The 17,456-nt window shown below is 43.6% G+C and overlaps 1 protein-coding gene across 3 annotated transcripts in view; it reads right to left on the bottom strand.

Moving 5' to 3' along the window:
* Nucleotides 1–17,456, bottom strand: part of DCAF8 (DDB1 and CUL4 associated factor 8) — a 317,296-nt gene that overhangs the window by 99,399 nt on the left and 200,441 nt on the right. For all 3 annotated transcript variants that reach the window (XM_078670069.1, XM_078670070.1, XM_078670068.1), the window contains one exon: nucleotides 10,582–10,701. In XM_078670069.1, the coding sequence (XP_078526195.1) occupies nucleotides 10,582–10,701 (120 nt within the window). The remainder of the gene's footprint in view (nucleotides 1–10,581; nucleotides 10,702–17,456) is intronic.

The following is a 17,456-nucleotide window of genomic DNA, read 5'->3' as shown; positions in this document are numbered from 1 at the left end:
CGACAGACCAGAGGAAAGCCCTTAGCACACTTAATGCTGACCCCTGTTGTATAATTAAGCCATCTGACAAGGGTGGTAATGTTGTCTTGTGGGATGTGAATCTGTACAGGAGGCGAACAGACAACTAGAATTATCAGGCAACTACAGGAGATCCAACAGAGAGGAATATGTCGCTAGCATCACAACCTACCATGAGAAACTACAGGGTTGGTGAGATAGGAATCTATTAGCGGAGTCAGAATTCAGATTTTTATGTGTAAAACAGCCCGTCTCCCCTTGTTTTTACATGTTGCCAAACGTTCACAAGGACTATACAAACCCACCTGGTAGGCCCATTGTTTCTACTAATGGCAGTCTTCTTGAAAGCACATCCATTTTTCTTGATACTTTTCTTTTTCCCTATGTCCTTAACCTCCCCTCATATTGTAGGGACAGCACGGATTTCATCACCAAGATAGATGGGATCAGATGGGAGGACAGTTTCTGGTTGGTTACAGTAGACGTGGTCTCACGGTACACGTGTATCAGACACGCTGATGGCTTGAAAGCATGTAAACATTTCTTGAGGGATAGATCTGTTTTCTTTCTACAACAAATTGAAATGCTGCTTGAAATGTTGGAATTTTGTTTAATGAACAATTTCTTTTTGTTCGATGACACTTGGTTTAAACAAGAGGTGGGCACCGCGATGGGAAATTGCTTTGCTCCAAGTTTTGCCTGCATGTTGATGGGAGGAACAAGTTCTATCGTCTGAGGAGAAAACCAATCTCACATGTCACATTGACGATATTTTTCTGATCTGGGATGGTCCCAAACTTGAGTTGAACAAATTCCTTGCCTTGCCTGCCCTTTTTTTTTTTGCAGAGTTTTATATAGTGCGATCTAGACCCGAATCGAATCAGGTATCAGAGCGCTTTACATATTTCCCAGTTACGTTACATGAGGACACACTTTCATTTTAGGCACGGGGAGATTAAGTGATTTGCCCAGAATCACAGGAGGTTTTGGCGTCGTTACCGAGACTCGAACCCAGATCCCCAGGTCCGAGGTCGAGCGCCCTAGCCGTTAGAATGAGGTTAATCTGAAGTTTACCAATAAGACAGACCAAATAGAAATGGACTTCCTAGATGTTAAAGTGAGAATTGTGGAAGGAGCCATTCAAACTAGCCTATACAGAAAACCCACCTCAGGTAACAGCATTTTACATGCTAGAAGTCACCACCCGAATAGTCTCAAGGATAGCATCCCATACGGGGAATTCCTGAGGGCTATGCACAATTGCAGCTCAGAGGCTGCATTTGAGAAAGAGCAGACCACCATGACACAGAGATTTAAGGCCAGGGGTTATTCCGACCAGGTACTGCTGGTGGCCAAAGAAAAAGCCAAAGCAAGGAATAGAGAGACACTCTTGACCAAAAAGAAAGTGAGAGCCACTGAGAACCCGGGATCTAACAATGTCAGGATGATAACAACGTATAGTGTAGAAGCAGGCAGAGTGTGGAGATATTAAAGAAACACTGGCACATTGTAAAGAGTGATCCTGTGATAGGCAAAGCGATCAATAGACAACCCCAGGTGCGTACAGAAAGGCACGCTCTTTGAGGGACATGCTAGTGCTAGGCGCGCTCATTCTTTTAGACTTGAGTGCGGCGTTTGATACCATATCACACAATACTCTTCTGGCAACTCTAGAGAGAAACGGCATTCGCAGTGATGCCCTACAGTGGATCAAGTCCTTTCTCACCAAGAGAACCTTCCAGATCAAATCCAGTATTGCATGTTCAGACACGTTTCCCGCCCCACATGGAGTCCCACAGGGCTCCATCCTGAGCCCGTTGTTTTTTAATCTGTACGTTAGACCATTGGCAGACCTGGCGGACTGCGCAGGCCTGACTTTAATGTCCTACGCAGACGACTCTCAAATCATCTTTTCACTATCAGAGTCTAATTCCTCAGCCCCTTCTCTACTCAAAATTGGCCTCCAGAAAATTTTCAACTGGATGACCACCAACCAGTTGAAATTAAATGGGGATAAAACGGAGGTCCTCCTACTGGGAAAGAATAAGGAGCTCTGGAGCCCCCCCCATTGGCCACCTGAGCTAGGTAATCTTCCCTCCCCAGCTACACAGGTAAGAAATCTAGGTGTCATTATTGACAATACTCTGTCAATGAATCAGCAGGCAAACAAAGTCGCTGGCCTCTGCTTTACCATAATAAAATGGTTGAAGAAAATCATTTGGATGCTGCCCCTCGACACCCAAAAAACCGTAGTAAACGCACTAATAACATCGCGTATTGACTACGGTAACATCCTCTACCTAAGCTCGAACCTAGCAGTGATCAAGCGACTCCAAATGATCCGAAATTCTGCTGTTCGACTCCTGTGTAGGATACCAAAGTCAGAAAGAGTATCAAAAGATCTGAATGATCTACATTGGCTCAGGGTAGAACATCGGATCAGTTTCAAAACCCTGAGCTACATGTTTAAAATCAAAGCCAAAACGGCACCTACCTATATACAAGCCTTGGCCTCCCCTTACCTGCCAACAAGAAACCTTCGCTCCCAAACTGCAGCAAACTTCGCTGTTCCCAGATTCAAACTGCAAAGAACTGGCGGGAGATCGTTTTCTGTCAGAGGGCCTATCTTATGGAACTCACTCCCCCCACATATCCGGAAAGCGGAAAGCTACGTCCATTTCCGGAAACTTGTAAAAACCTGGCTTTTCCAGAAACAACTGTGCTAAAACACAACTCAGCATATTCCTTCAATCTAAAGTAATGTCATAGGCGCCGGGAAACCCTTGTTGGGTAGCTGAGCGCCATACAAATGGAAAAAAATAAAAAAATAAAATAAAATAAAGCTACTTCGAGGCACCCAAGAAGAAAAAGAATTGGCTAAAGGAACAGAAAGGCTTTTACAAATGTGGCAAGTGTAAAGCCTGTGCCACTAGCAAGAATGTCAAGTCACATCCCCTTCCTACAGGCAGAAGTGAAGTGATTGGGAAATTTATGAATTGCAATACTGACTATTGTGTGTATGTGATTGTTTGCCCATGTGCTAAGTTCTATATTGGGAGCACCATCTTCCCAATAAAGAAACGCATATTGGAGCACATGAGGGCGATTAAGAATGTTGACATGAGTTATGCCACTGCACGCCACTGGTTGCGCTTTCATAATAGTGATGTTAATCATTTTTCCTTCTTTGGCATTGACAGAATTCCTGCAAATCCGAGAGGGGGCAACAGACTTAAGCAGCTACGTATCCTGGAATCCCAGTACATCATTCGTCTGGATTCAAGAAACCCCTTTGGCTTGAATGAGGATGAGGAGTTACATGTGCATATTGGCTGAAAACCCTATGTTAGGCCTTTATACTACCTTACCTAACCTCTGCACCTGACCCTCTTCTCATACCTATCCCCAGCTGTTGTGTTTGCAACGTCCAACACACACTATCCTTCAGAGAGGGCCCTCTCTGTTGATAGATGTGGAGCTGGGAGCTTCACAGTAGAGCTTAGACAAGACGACCTCGTCACGACCTACCTGGTCATGCACATGGGGTAGCTCACACCTGATGAGTAACCCATCACCATGTCACTTTGGTTAAAATTTCCCCCATTCCCTCTAGTGCACACCACCTGTACCCCACGTTTTTAATGCACAATCACACCCAGGTTCATACTTTTTGATGTAGGTCTGAATAGGCTCTCAACAGATAGTATAGGGTTCACCTCTTGCACCAATCACAGTGCTAAAAGATTCATTTTAGCACTTTTGTTTTAATCTAGCCATATCTATAGATTGGCTTTTCTAGCCTGGCAACCCCTTCACTCCCCATGACCAAGCCCCATCCCATAGAACATACAAATTTGGATATATCTCTTGGCAGTTTGTTAACATATACATAGGTAGCGTTATAGGAGTAGCGCACAAAGTATCCCTATTGTTTAATTTATTTGGCCACTTGGCCGGGAGGTAGATATTGTCTCGTCTTTTCATTTTAATTTTAATTTAATTTCTTTTCCTCCCTCTTTCTCCTAGATAATGTATTTACCAAATGTCAGATGTGTAATATATTCTTCGTGCCAAGAGGAAAGAAATGGCCACTTGGCCTCTATCTATGTTGTTGTTGTTGTTTTTGGACTCGATGTTGTGCAAAAATATAAATATATGTATCTAGTGCTTTGAACTTAGGCCACTTGGCCAGAACATAATTGGATTAATATATTCTACGTTATTACCTTGTTATACACTTGTTTGTATATTTAAATATTGAAATGTGGCTTGCATTTAACTTTAACTTTAAGCACTAGTTTTTACAAGCCAAAGCACTACTGAGTCTTTCCTCCACTGTATTTGTAGTTTTTACTATCACTGTAGTTCGATTTGGGATGTGGTCCTATGTCAGTTTCCACTATTCTCTTGGTGCACTTTAAAATGGTGACTGTGTGTTTATGTGGCTGGCTAACGAAGAAGACCGCCTGGTCGAAACGCGTCGCCAATAAACGATTTGCGAACACGGACTCCGGAGTGCGAGTCTTTTGTGTTTCCTGGGACTTATTGAGTGGGGAACCCTTTCTAACACATATATATATATATATATATATATATATATATATATAAATATATATATATATATATATATATACTCACATATACACACACATATATATATATATTCTCACATATACACACATATATATATATATATTCTCACATATACACACACATATATATATTCTCACATATACACACACACATATATACTCCCATATACACACACACATATATATATATATATATATACACAAACACACAGATATATGTATACATACACATCTGTACATATATATATATATATATATATATATATATATATATATATATATATATATATATATATATATATACTTCCCATACTGAGCCCCAAAAACTCCATAGTACCGGGGTCACTGGGGGAGTCTCTCTAGGGAAGTCCGAAATTTAGCCCCTTGGAGGCCTAAACACTAATGGGGCCACTGGGGAAAGGATGAATAGCGCACATTTATAAATTTCTAGCGATTCTAGAAATTAGTTCACCAGACCTCCTCACCCCGTTGAAAGCTAAATCGGAGGCATGGATGGGCACTGAAAGACAGTGAGTGGAGGGAGGCTCTAATGGCACACAGGAACTGGTGCTATCTTCTAGGCTCTGTATGGTTCAATTGAAATATATCCATGATACTTACTTGATGTCGTTGTGGAAGGCACACTAACGCTTGGACTCGCGTGCACCTGGTGTGCTGAGCAGAGGGCAGGTGTTTTCGATATGGCCTCGACCGTTCCTGGGATAGAGAGGTACTGGGCTGCCATCCTTCACTCACTCGTACGGACACTGGAGAGGCCCTTCAATCTCTCCCCACATATAGCCATCTTGGGATTGCATGAGGACGTTTGAGGGAACAGAGGGGAGCAGTTGATGGTGGGACTGGCCACTCACATTGCCAAAAGGGAAACTGCCTAAGCCTGAAACTTTGCCAAATGCTCCCCCTCACCCCGCGTTGCTTGCCTGGCGCAGGGAGATGGACTAGTGTGCAAAGCTCGAGGAACCAATTTATGTTGTGAGAGGATGCCTCAATAAGCACAAGAAAATCTGGGGCAAATGGTTGCTTCATTATGGACTGGAATGATCTGTATCAAGCCAGGTATTGTGTATTCTCCTTAAATGTTGTACCTGACCACTTACAGGGTATGGTTTGTAGTTATTTTACCCAAAATCTGTAAAATCTTGGCTATAAAACAAATCCATACTACCCCTATACACTACCCATCGCGAACACCTAAAAGTTTTTACTACGCATCCAAGAGCCATATAAACCCATTAGTATCCCTAGTCACTATTCATCCTGGAGCCCTAAAATTCTAGCCTTCTACACTACCCATCGCTAAGCCTTAAAACTCATAAGTACAAAATACACTACCCATTCTTGAACCTTAAAAACATCTTACAACAAAAGAGCTCATACATAGTAGCAGGTACACGCATCAGGGGTAGTGCACAAGGTTCTTGTCATAAAAATGTCGACAACAGGAGTGAGAGCGCAGACAGAATGCAAAACAAATGTACACAATTAACGCCTTAACCGCGGCCGGAATTCCGCTGCAGTGCGGGCGTTCTAATGGGTGGGTGGGGCTGCGAAGGCCCTTGGCCGTTGGCAGCACTGGACGGAACGGGTTAAAAATAAAAAACAATGCTTTAGACGTTAGGCCTGCTTTTGAAGTCACACAGCAGGTGTAGCTGTAAAATTATATGATAATATCTTGGACAATAATTTCAATGATTGAAAATTAAGGCTGTGCAATTAAAAAAATCAACAGCAGCTAGATAAAGGCACCAGGGTTAGACCATGCAAGTCTAGTCCTAATACATTTGTTTCAAATCACTGAACAGAATAGGGCAAAGGAGCTGTCTGAAAGTAGAAATTCCTTTACTCACTATTTATGTCTTAATGGCAAAAGATAATTTGTGTAAATCCAATACTAACCCAGGAACAATTCTGTTAATAAAACTGCAAAAGGATTGAAAAAAATATGCATCTTTACTAGAGCTAAGCAGCACTGCTTCGAAAATATTATGGAAGAAACCAATAAAAAAAAGCTGAATATTTAAAATGCACTTTAATGAGTATGTCACAATTATATAGAACATACATACTGGGAATGTAACATTGTACATGGCAATTTCAGACAGCTAGAAACCAGACAAAGGATACACAAGATTTTTCTTGCCATCCTGATCATGTCCTTTCAAGGGTGCTTAAAGGCGCTCGACCTCGGACCTGGGGAACTCGGTTCGAGTCTCGGTAACGACGCCAAAAACCCCCTGTGATTCTGGGCAAATCACCTAATCTCCCCGTGCCTAAAATGAAAGTGTGTCCTCATGTAACGTAACTCGTGCTATGTAAAGCGCTCTGATAACTGATTCGGTTCGGTTCTAGTTCGCGCTATATAAAACTCTAAAAAAAAAAAAAATAAATAAAAAAAAAAAAAAGTAGAACCTAGAGACAGGAGTATGGTGGGACAAAGCAGCGCCATTCAGGAACCAGACAGTGGATACACAAGAATTATCTTGGCATTCTGTTTTCCGCCTTTTAAGTACGCCCCAGAGTGTTATATATAAACTCAGCAGGCTTTGCCACACAAGCAGGACTTGACACTAATGTTAAACAAGCATTTGCAATGCAATAGGTCTCGCATTAGGAAAGTTTGAGCTATTGGTATTGTAAATGACACATTTTTTATTTATGTTTTGTTTTTGAAAATAGCTAAATTAATAGCTTTGTCATTTACAATGCCAATAGTTATAACTTTCGCAAATGTGACACCTATAGCATTTGCAATGCAATATGTGTTGTATTTACGTGACTTACATGTATTGCTATTACAAATAACAATGGCTTTTAATTTTTTCTCAATAATTAATACTTAAATAAAAGTTATTGTAATTTATAATGGCAATAGCTTAAAGTTTTGTAAATAACTTTTGTGAAGATTATGTTCAGTGTATTTTATTGTGACGAAAATCCAAGAACAGAAATTAAATATTAACATCTTTTTGTTACATTTGTAATAAAGCTTGAAACACTGAGAGAACATATTTGAACCAGGTGTTGTTGAATGGTTGCAAAGATTGATGCTGTGGTGGCGCGGAGTGATGTTGTAATGGCGAACGAGTGATGCTGTGGCGTTCAGTGATGCTGTGGTAACAGATAGTGATGTTGTGGTGCCTCTGAGTTATGCTGTGGTGGTGCGGAGTGATGCTGTATGCTATGTTTTGCTATCCTATGTTTTGTTTTGTTATGCTATGCTATGTTTTGCTATCCTATGCTTTGATTTGTTATGTTATGCTATGCTGTGTTTTGTTATGCTATGTTTTGTTATGGTATGCTATGTTTTGCTATGCTATGTTTTGTTATGCTATGCTATATTTTGTTGTGTTTTATTATGCTATGTTTTGTTATGCTATGCTATGTTTTGTTATGCTATGCTATGTTTTGTTGTGTTTGGTATGCTATGTTTTGTTTCGCTATTATATGTTTTGTTTCGCTATGGTATGTTTTGTTGTGTTTTGTTAAGCTATGCTATGTTTTGTTGTGTTTTGCTATGTTTTGTTATGGTATGCTATGTTTTGCTATGCTATGTTTTGTTATGCTATGCTATATTTTGTTGTGTTTTATTATGCTATGTTTTGTTATGCTATGCTATGTTTTGTTATGCTATGCTATGTTTTGTTGTGTTTGGTATGCTATGTTTTGTTTCGCTATTATATGTTTTGTTTCGCTATGGTATGTTTTGTTGTGTTTTGTTAAGCTATGCTATGTTTTGTTGTGTTTTGCTATGTTTTGTTATGCTACTTGATGTGTTTTGTTATGCTACTTGTGTTTTGTTATGCTATGTTGTGTTTTGTTATGCTATGCTATGTTTTGGTGTGTTTTGCTATGCTATGCTTTGTTATGCTATGTTTTGTTATGCTATGCTATGTTTTGTTGTGTTTTATTATGCTATGCTTTGTTATGCTATGTTTTGTTATGCTATGTTTTGTTGTGTTTTATTATGCTATGCTTTGTTTTGTTATGCTATGTTTTGCTATGCTATGCTTTTTATGCTATGCTTTGTTATGCTATGTTTTGTTATGCTATGCTAAGCTTTGTTTTGTTATGCTATGCTATGTTTTGTTATGCTATGTTGTGTTTTGTTATCCTATGCTATGTGTTGTTGTGTTTTGTTATGCTATGTTTTGCTATGCTTTGCAATGCTATGTTTTGTTATGTATGCTACGTTTTGTTGTGTTTGGTTATGCTATGTTTTGATGTGTTTTGCTATGTTTTGTTATGCTATGTTTTGTTATGCTGTGCTATGTTTTATGTTATGTTCTGCTATGTTTTGTTATGTTATGTTCTGCTATGTTCTGTTCTGCTAGGATTTGTTGTGTTTTGTTAAGCTATGCTATGTTTTGTTCTGCTATGCTGTGTTTTGTTATGCTTTATGTTATGCTATGCTTTGGTATGCTATGTTTTGTTATGCTATGCTGTTTTGTTGTGTTTTGTTGTGTTTTGTTATGCTATGCTATGCTTTGTTGTGTTTTGCTATGCTATGTTTTGTTTTGCTATGTTTTGTTTTGCTATCCTATGCTTTGTTTTGTTATGCTATGTTTTGTTATGCTATGCAGGTGAGGGGGGGTGAGGGGGTGAGGGGGTGTGAGGGTGAGGGTGTGTGTGAGGGTGAGGGTGTGTGTGAGGGTGAGGGGGGGTGAGGGGCGCGAGGGTGTAGGGGTGCGAGGGTGTGAGGGTGAGTGAGGGGGTGTGAGGGTGAGGGGGGTGTGAGGGTGAGGGGGTGAGAGGGTGAGGGGGTGAGAGGGTGAGGGGGTGAGGGTGAGAGGGTGAGGGGGTGAGGGGTGTGAGGGGTGCGAGGGTGAGGGGTGCGAGGGTGTGGGGGTGTGGGGATGCGAGGGTGTGGGGCTGTGAGGGTGAGGGGGTGTGAGGGTGTGTGAGTGGGAGGGTGTGGGGTTGTGAGGGGGGGTGAGGGGGTGTGAGGGTGATGGTGTGAGGGTGAGAGGGAGATGGTGTGAGGGTGAGGGGGTGAGGGAGGGTGAGGGTGAGGGAGGGTGAGGGTGACGGGGGTGAGGGGGTGAGGGTGTGTGAGGGGGTGTGAGGGTGAGGGGGGTGAGGGGGTGAGAGGGTGTGTCAGGGGGAGGGTGAGGGGGGGTGAGAGGGTGTGTCAGGGGGAGGGTGAGGGGGGGTGAGGGTCTGAAGTAAATGGTGGCAGGGCAGACATAAGACAGAGAGAAGAGACTGCGTTGTGACTGCGTTGGTCAGTTTCAGAATCAGGAGGGGCAGAGTCAGCACAGTCTGCGAGGGATCAACGTGTCTAGAGGCAAAGCATAGCGGATGTAGCAATGCAGCTAGCAAGTCGAGTGTTTTCAAGTTGAGTGTCCCTAGAGAGATGGCAACACAGCAACAGCATTTGAGGAGCAAGGCTACTGTAAACAAGCACGGTAGGTTTTAACTTTCGTCCAGAAAAAACAACGAGAAAGGTGTAGAGAACGCTGAACAAAACACGGCTTCCCCGCGAAATGGATGCAAAAAAAAACAAGCTCTCGGCTTTGCTGTGGCGCGGGAGCGCATTCCTTTGAAGTCTGATGCCAAGGCTCAGACAAATGGTGGTGTGCGATGTGCAGGCGGGGGAGCGGCAGCCTTTGAAGTCTGATGCCGAGGCACAGACAAATGGTGGTGTGTGATGTGGCTGGCTCTGTGCACGCGCATAGCTCACATGAACTGTACGCGATCCGCAGGCTAAGTAGACTTTTCTTTTCCGCTTACTATAATCTCGCCTATTTATCCCTGCGGGACATAATAGGCGAGACCTAAAAAGGATGCTCAAAGCCCCTCCTTGCATATTCAGAAAGGTTTATCGGAACCATCTTTGTCCATTCAAGAAAGCCTACTGTTTGCGTCTGTGAGGCATTTTGCACTTTTTTCACACCTATTCATATGCTAATCAGTGGCTGGCAGAAGTTGTTTTTTAAGTATTATTTCTCACCTCCTTTAATCCCGACAGTTCAGTTGGTGCCTCTGCCGTTGGCACCCAAATCTTCACATCATAATCAAGGCCACTTGTTGCCAAGACCGGCAGATGGGGATGAGGCTCCAGACAGTTTACCTGCAAAAAATAAAAAAAAATAAAAAGAAATATTCTAATTTTATATTTCCACAAAAAAAGACCGGTTGCTAAAACACACAACCATCCGCAGCAGGTATTATAATGTGCATGAAACAAAACTAGAATTGATTTACCAGCTTTGCATTATGTTGAGTGGAAATCCTACCTCTCGAATGTCCTCTTTTTAAATAGCCAATTGTGGATTTACTCATTGATGGGATCAGAGGAAACCGGAGTGGGTATTTTGCCATAAAGAAACAAGCATTTGCAATGCAATAGGTCTCGCATTAGGAAAGTTTGAGCTATTGGTATTTTAACTGACAATTTTTTTATTTGTGTTGGTTTTGAAAATAGCGAAATTAATAGCTTTGTCATTTACAATGCCAATAGTTATACCTTTCGCAAATGTGACACCTATAGCATTTGTAATGCAATATATGTTATATTTACGTGAGTTAGATGTATTGATATTACAAATAATGTTTTTTATTTATTTTTAAATAATTAATACTTAAATTAAAGTTATTGTAATTTATAATGGCAATAGCTTAAACTTTTGTAAATAAATTTTGTGAAGATTATGTTCAGTGTATTTTATTGTGACGAAAGTCCAAGAACAGAAGTGAAATATTAAACATTTTTGGTGACATTTGTAATAAAGCTTGAAACATTGAGAGAACATATTTGAACCCGTTGTTGTTGAATAATTGCACAGATTGATGCTGTGGTGGCGCTGAGTGATGTTGTTGTGGTGACGAGTGGGGGCTAGTGTGTGAGGGGGCAGTGTGTGAGGGGGCAGTGTGTGAGGGGGCAGTGTGTGTGGGGGCAGTGTGTGTGGGGGCAGTGTGTGAGGGTGCGGGGTGTGATTGTGCTGTGTGTGTGCCCTAAAGTAGTGTGAGTGAGTAATGTGTGAGTGCGCAGTGTGTGAGTGCGCAGTGTGTGAGGGGGTCAGTGTGTGAGGGGGTCAGTGTGTGAGGGGGTCAGTGTGTGAGGGGGTCAGTGTGTGAGGGGGTCAGTGTGTGAGGGGGTCAGTGTGTGAGGGGGTCAGTGTGTGAGGGGGTCAGTGTGTGAGGGGGTCAGTGTGTGAGGGGGTCAGTGTGTGAGGGGGTCAGTGTGTGAGGGGTCAGTGTGTGAGGGGTCAGTGTGTGAGGGGTCAGTGTGTGAGGGGTCAGTGCGTGAGGGGTCAGTGCGTGAGGGGTCAGTGCGTGAGGGGTCAGTGCGTGAGGGGTCAGTGTGTGAGGGGGGCAGTGTGTGAGGGGGCAGTGTGTGAGGGGGCAGTGTGTGAGGGGGCAGTGTGTGAGGGGGCAGTGTGTGAGGGGGCAGTGTGTGAGGGGTTAGTGTGTGAGGGGTTAGTGTGTGGGGGGGCTGTGTGTGAGTGGTCTGTGTGTGAGTGGTCTGTGTGCGAGTGGTCTGTGTGAGGGGGCAGTGTGTGAGGGGGCTGTGTGTGAGGGCACAGTGTAATGAGAGTGTGTGAGGGTGCGAGGTGTGCGAGGGTGCGGGGTGTGAGGGTGCAGTGTGTGTGGCCAAAAGTAGTGTGAGTGCGCAATGTGTGAGGGGGCAGTGTGTGTGAGGGTGCAGTATGTGTGGACTACTTCACTGTGAGTAAGAAATGTGTGAGTGCGCAGTGTGTGAAGGGCAGAGTGTGAGTGGGCAGAGTGTGAGTGGGCAGAGTGTGAGTGGGCAGAGTGTGAGTGGGCAGAGTGTGAGTGGGCAGAGTGTGAGGGGGCAGAGTGTGAGGGGGCAGAGTGTGAGGGGGCAGAGTGTGAGGGGGCAGAGTGTGAGGGGGCAGAGTGTGAGGGGGCAGAGTGTGAGGGGGCAGAGTGTGAGGGGGCAGAGTGTGAGGGGGCAGAGTGTGAGGGGGCAGAGTGTGAGGGGGCAGTGTGTGAGGGGGCAGAGTGTGAGTGGGAAGAGTGTGAGTGGGAAGAGTGTGAGGGGGCAGTTTGGAGTGGGCAGTGTGTAAGGGGGCAGGCCCATAATACTGAGGTCTAAAGTAACCATTGTTTAGACGTACTACAGTTTATTTATAGTAGTAATTATTAGTTATTTATATTATCAAATACTTAACATTATGTTAGGACTGTCCAAAATAATATTTCAGCCCAATACTTTTCTATAGCGAGCTTTATTGGAGCCTCTTTACAATGTTAGCACGTTTAGCTATCAACAGTGCCCGACCCCTTCTCTTGTGCAGTGATCTCACTAGCATGCCAATTATTGAAAAGGAAGCCTCGTCACCACCGCAAACATCCGACAATTTCTATGCCAACTACCATCCAAGAGACATGTGACGCATCACAGACTTGCAGTACAGGCTAGCATTCAGCTACCCCAGAAGAGGGAACCCCTGTATCCGATTAACGTGACAGCAGGACCTCGGGACACTTAATGACAGCTGTTGAATCTTACATCAGATTACAAAAGAGGAAGTACTTGTGGTGCTTTAGACCCACTTCAGTTACTTTTTGTTCTTATTAAGGACCCAATGCATGTGTAACATCGTAAGCCAGGTCTGCCATACATTGCATTTTGAGTCGTTTAAAACCATCCCACATTTTACAATAGACGCACAAATACTTTATATAATGTGCATTGCTCGTCCATTAAACAAGACTTATTGGCTATGCCAATGCTTGGTATTACATTGATAGTGCTATCACAGCTACAAAACGACAGAGCAACAAACCCAGCCTGTGATGCGGACAGCACAGTGACTATAAAGCAAAGAAAGAAAGAAGCCATAACTGGGCAGGGATGCAGAATTCAAGCCTTTGAAAAAAAAAATATAACAGTGTTGACAGGAGAAGGCAAAAAATGGAACGATAGCCCCGCTGCGGTAGAAAATGTGCTTAAAGACTGCGAGCCACGTTAGCGAGCAGGACAGAGTTTGCACCAGTGCCTGAGACAGTAAATGTGAGAATCAGGGAGGAGACGCTACGTTTGCCAGGCATTTACAAAACATTCAAGGAATAAAGGTTCCGGACACGAGCGTAATTAAGTCCGATTGCTCGGGGACATTGCTCCGGATTATATCGACCAATAGTAAACTGCATGCTTTGTTCCTGACCCGAGGTCAGTTATAAGATGTCAGCGATGAATTGTCTGCAGGAAACTGCATAGAATCCTAAATGAAGGTGTTTCTTGTAAAGCTGGAGCCTCGAGCTCCGGGGCTGCTAAGAAGAAACAATAATGTAATTGCTTCAAGGAGCTAAATACTGTGTGCAGCTCTGTGAGATGTGTATATCTGGATGGCTTGTTTCTCCAGGACTCTCACTGAATCTTATATTTATCAGTAATCGAACGTGAGTCAGAAAAGGTGTGTCCCAAATTCACGGGAAATAATAGCAGTTCCACAGAGGCAGGCAATGTAATCCATTTCCTCAAGAAAACATATGTTAATAATCACCAAAATGCAGTTAGCCTCGCGTGCAATAGTGGGGCACAGTCCTTTCTCCATCACTACTCGAAAAGTACTGAAAAAACTGCACTTGGGAATTTCAGAACAATGTCCAGCGCCCGCCGGCCCCCTCGGCACGGCTCCTCCTGCTGCCTCTGGCTGGACTCCTGGCACGGCATCCCGCAAAGTAAAAATAACGGAAGTTCCAGAGCGTCACGTCTTGGGGCGGGACTAAGCCCGGCCCACAGAGAGCAGCGGTGACGCGGGCTCCCAAGCGCGAGGGAAGCCCCGCGTATGGTGATGCGGCGAAGAAAATACCAGGGGAGTGCGGAGCCTGTAGAGCGCAGCAAGGAGACGTGACAAAAGAGCACGGTGAGTGGAGGGGGGGATATGTGTGTGTGTCTGTGTGCGTGTGCCCGTGAGTGGTGGGGGGCGGGGGGGGGGGGTCGTGTGTGTGCGCTTGTATGTGCCTGCCTGTGTGTGCCTGCGTCTGTGTGTGTGCCTGCGTCTGTGTGTTGTGCCTGTGTGTGTGCCTGCCTGCCTGCGTGTATGTGTGTGTTGGCGCACTTTTGGGAATCTGAGGCAGGGGATGTGCACGGCGCCGGCCTGGACGTGCGCGTCCACATACACCAATCGCCGCGCGTGCCCGACCCCCGTCGCAGATTCCCAGGAGACTAGCGACATTAGTTGTCGAGCTGGACGCAATGCTTCGCATTGCTATCTCCAGCTCGACCTAAAAAGCTTTTCTCAATCACATACAATCTCATAAAGGAAAAGTTAAACTAAATAAAAACAAAAAAAAGGAAATACTCAAACCACATTTGTAAAGTTGGTGACAAAGAGACGCATTAAAACAGGCTAATCAGAAATTGTAATCCGCTAGCAATAAGTTGGGTACCGTTGAGAGATGCAGGAGTTGACAGGTCTGTACAAAGAACCAGACCACAACCAGTTTTAGCTTCAATACTTTTGGCATGATCCACTGATTCTGGTTTGTCGGAGTATATCTGGATAAGATGTTAAATATTAATTTTGAATTCTTGAACATCATGGAAAAGTCTGGGATGTAGTATTCTTTCTAAAATACTTCCATTTGGTTGCTATAAAAGCAAAGATTTTGAGGTTGAATGGACCCTATATTTTAAACGTGTTCACCACTGGGTTTCAAGGTTTTTTGGCAAACTTTGCTCCTGCAAAGGCATCATTTTTTAACTGCAAGTATGCGGGCTGTAACACAATAGAGGCAGTTGGATATGAGCCTATTTACAGGAAGTGTGCATTTCGCCAGACCATTCTGACGAAACCTAGGAAACCAGGCAACCTGACACTGGAGGAGCTAATTGTGCTCAATGACAATCACACCAGTATTCATGTTTAGTGGCCAGTTTACATTTGTAAGACATTGGAGTATTACTAGAGGGGGTACCACCCGGTTAACAAATTCTTTGCATTAAACAACCATATATACTAAGTTTGCAAACGTAAACATATGGCTATATGTAAGACGGATTATTACTTGGCGCGCATGACAACCCACCTCGAGTAAGAAATCACAATCATTGTCAGGTTGAACCCTTAAAGGCACTAAATTAATCTGAGCTCATCCCAAAAGGCTGATGTGACAGAGAGCAAACAGGTTTAACTTAGGGAAGTCTGTAAAGTACTTATGCAGAACCAAAATAGAAAAAGTCAAAACAAGAGGCAAAATTCAAAACAAGAATTACTAAAATGTAATCCATTTTAATAAACAAAATGGCACCAATGTGACGAAATCCAATAAGAGCACGAGGAGATATCAATTTTGAAAGTTTAAGAAAACAATTGTGCCAAAAAAGACAATGCGTCAATGGTCATGGTAGACCAGGACATAAGTGCATTTGGAGACTGGCCACAATGGAAGGTTAGTCGGATACCCCAACCAGGCTCGTCCTGGTCAGAGATTTTACCTTCTGAATTTAGTCCTTTATGTCCCAATTCACTATGAGTACACATCTAACCCCCCCCCCCCCCCCCCCACACCTTAGGGGCACTTAGAGCCTCACAAGGTGTCAGTAGCCCAACAGCAGGGTCCAGGCCAGCTGGGCTGACCAATTGCAGGAAAGGCATCTTTTAGCTTTCTGCATCCTTTCTGCTTGAATAGGCAGTCAGCCTTATGACCCTTGGTGCCCATTTATTTGTCATGGTTATAAGAGGGTCCGGGTCCAGCCCTACAAGGCTCCTCTCAAGTCACTGACAGCAGGTCCACTAGTCTTCTGTCTTTCTCATGCCCAAAGTTGTCCTGAAGTGGGTGCCACATTTATGCCTGGCATGAGCTATTGGGTGGGAATGGCAACTGGGATGCCTTAGCTATTGGGGTAAAAGTTCCTGGGGCCAACCTTACCCTCCTTAGGCATTTTTAAAGATGGTAAACACCTTAGGCTACACTAAACGTGGGCTCAGAGGGCAGATCGGATGTGTGGGAAGTGTACAATGGTAATCCTCGGTTTCCTCCCACACAACACACAAGTTGTACTGCTCGTCCAGCCACCCTCTAGCAATGCTGAGGTGGCTGTTTTGTGAATTTGTTTCCCCATCTAATACATGCTGGGGAGGCAGGAGGGTACATGTGAATCTGCAGCACTACACGCTACGAATAGATGCTTACAGGGTAAGTAACATACTCTGCTCATAGCATGTGTTGGTTGCAAAAACACAGGCTATGCATAGACTCTAAAGCAGTACTCCTCTTGCTGTGGCTTTAGTCATCAGATGATGCATTTGCTGGAAATAATGTGCATAGAACTGTTTGTCCCACCAGAGCCTGTGGCCTGGCTTGCACATCTACACAATAGCGTTTGGTAAATGTGTGTGGGTTTGTGCATGTTGCCGCTTTACAAAGGTCTGTTAGCGGTATATTTCCTAAAAATGCTAGTGCTGCTACCTTTCTTCATGTTGAATGAGGTCTTGGCAGTGTTTGTTTTGCTTTGATTTAGCAAATTTGTATACATTTTACTATCCATCTAGCGACTTTAGTTTTTGAGATTGGATTCACTTTCCGTGGGTTAGAAAATGCTACGAATAGCTGTTATGATTTTCTCTAGGCATTTGTTCTTCCCTCTTAGTACATAAGGGCACACTTTACATCTAGTGTATCTAATGCTATTTCTGCAACCTTTTCTTGTTTTGGGACGAAAACAGGAAAATCCAAAGTTTGATTTATATGGAAAGGTGATAATTACTTTTTGGTAGAACCTTTGGGTTTGGGTGTAGGCGAACTTTGTCTTGGAATACCTGAAAGCAAGGATTCTCAGTAGGGAGTGTGTGTATTTCAATGGCTCTTTGTAGCGATGCAATGTCCACAAGGAATGTCACTTTCCATGTT

The sequence above is a fragment of the Lissotriton helveticus genome, chromosome 12 (genome assembly GCF_964261635.1).
Source record: "Lissotriton helveticus chromosome 12, aLisHel1.1, whole genome shotgun sequence".
Taxonomy (NCBI): Eukaryota; Metazoa; Chordata; class Amphibia; order Caudata; family Salamandridae; genus Lissotriton; species Lissotriton helveticus.
This window is presented reverse-complemented; position numbering and strand designations above follow the sequence as displayed.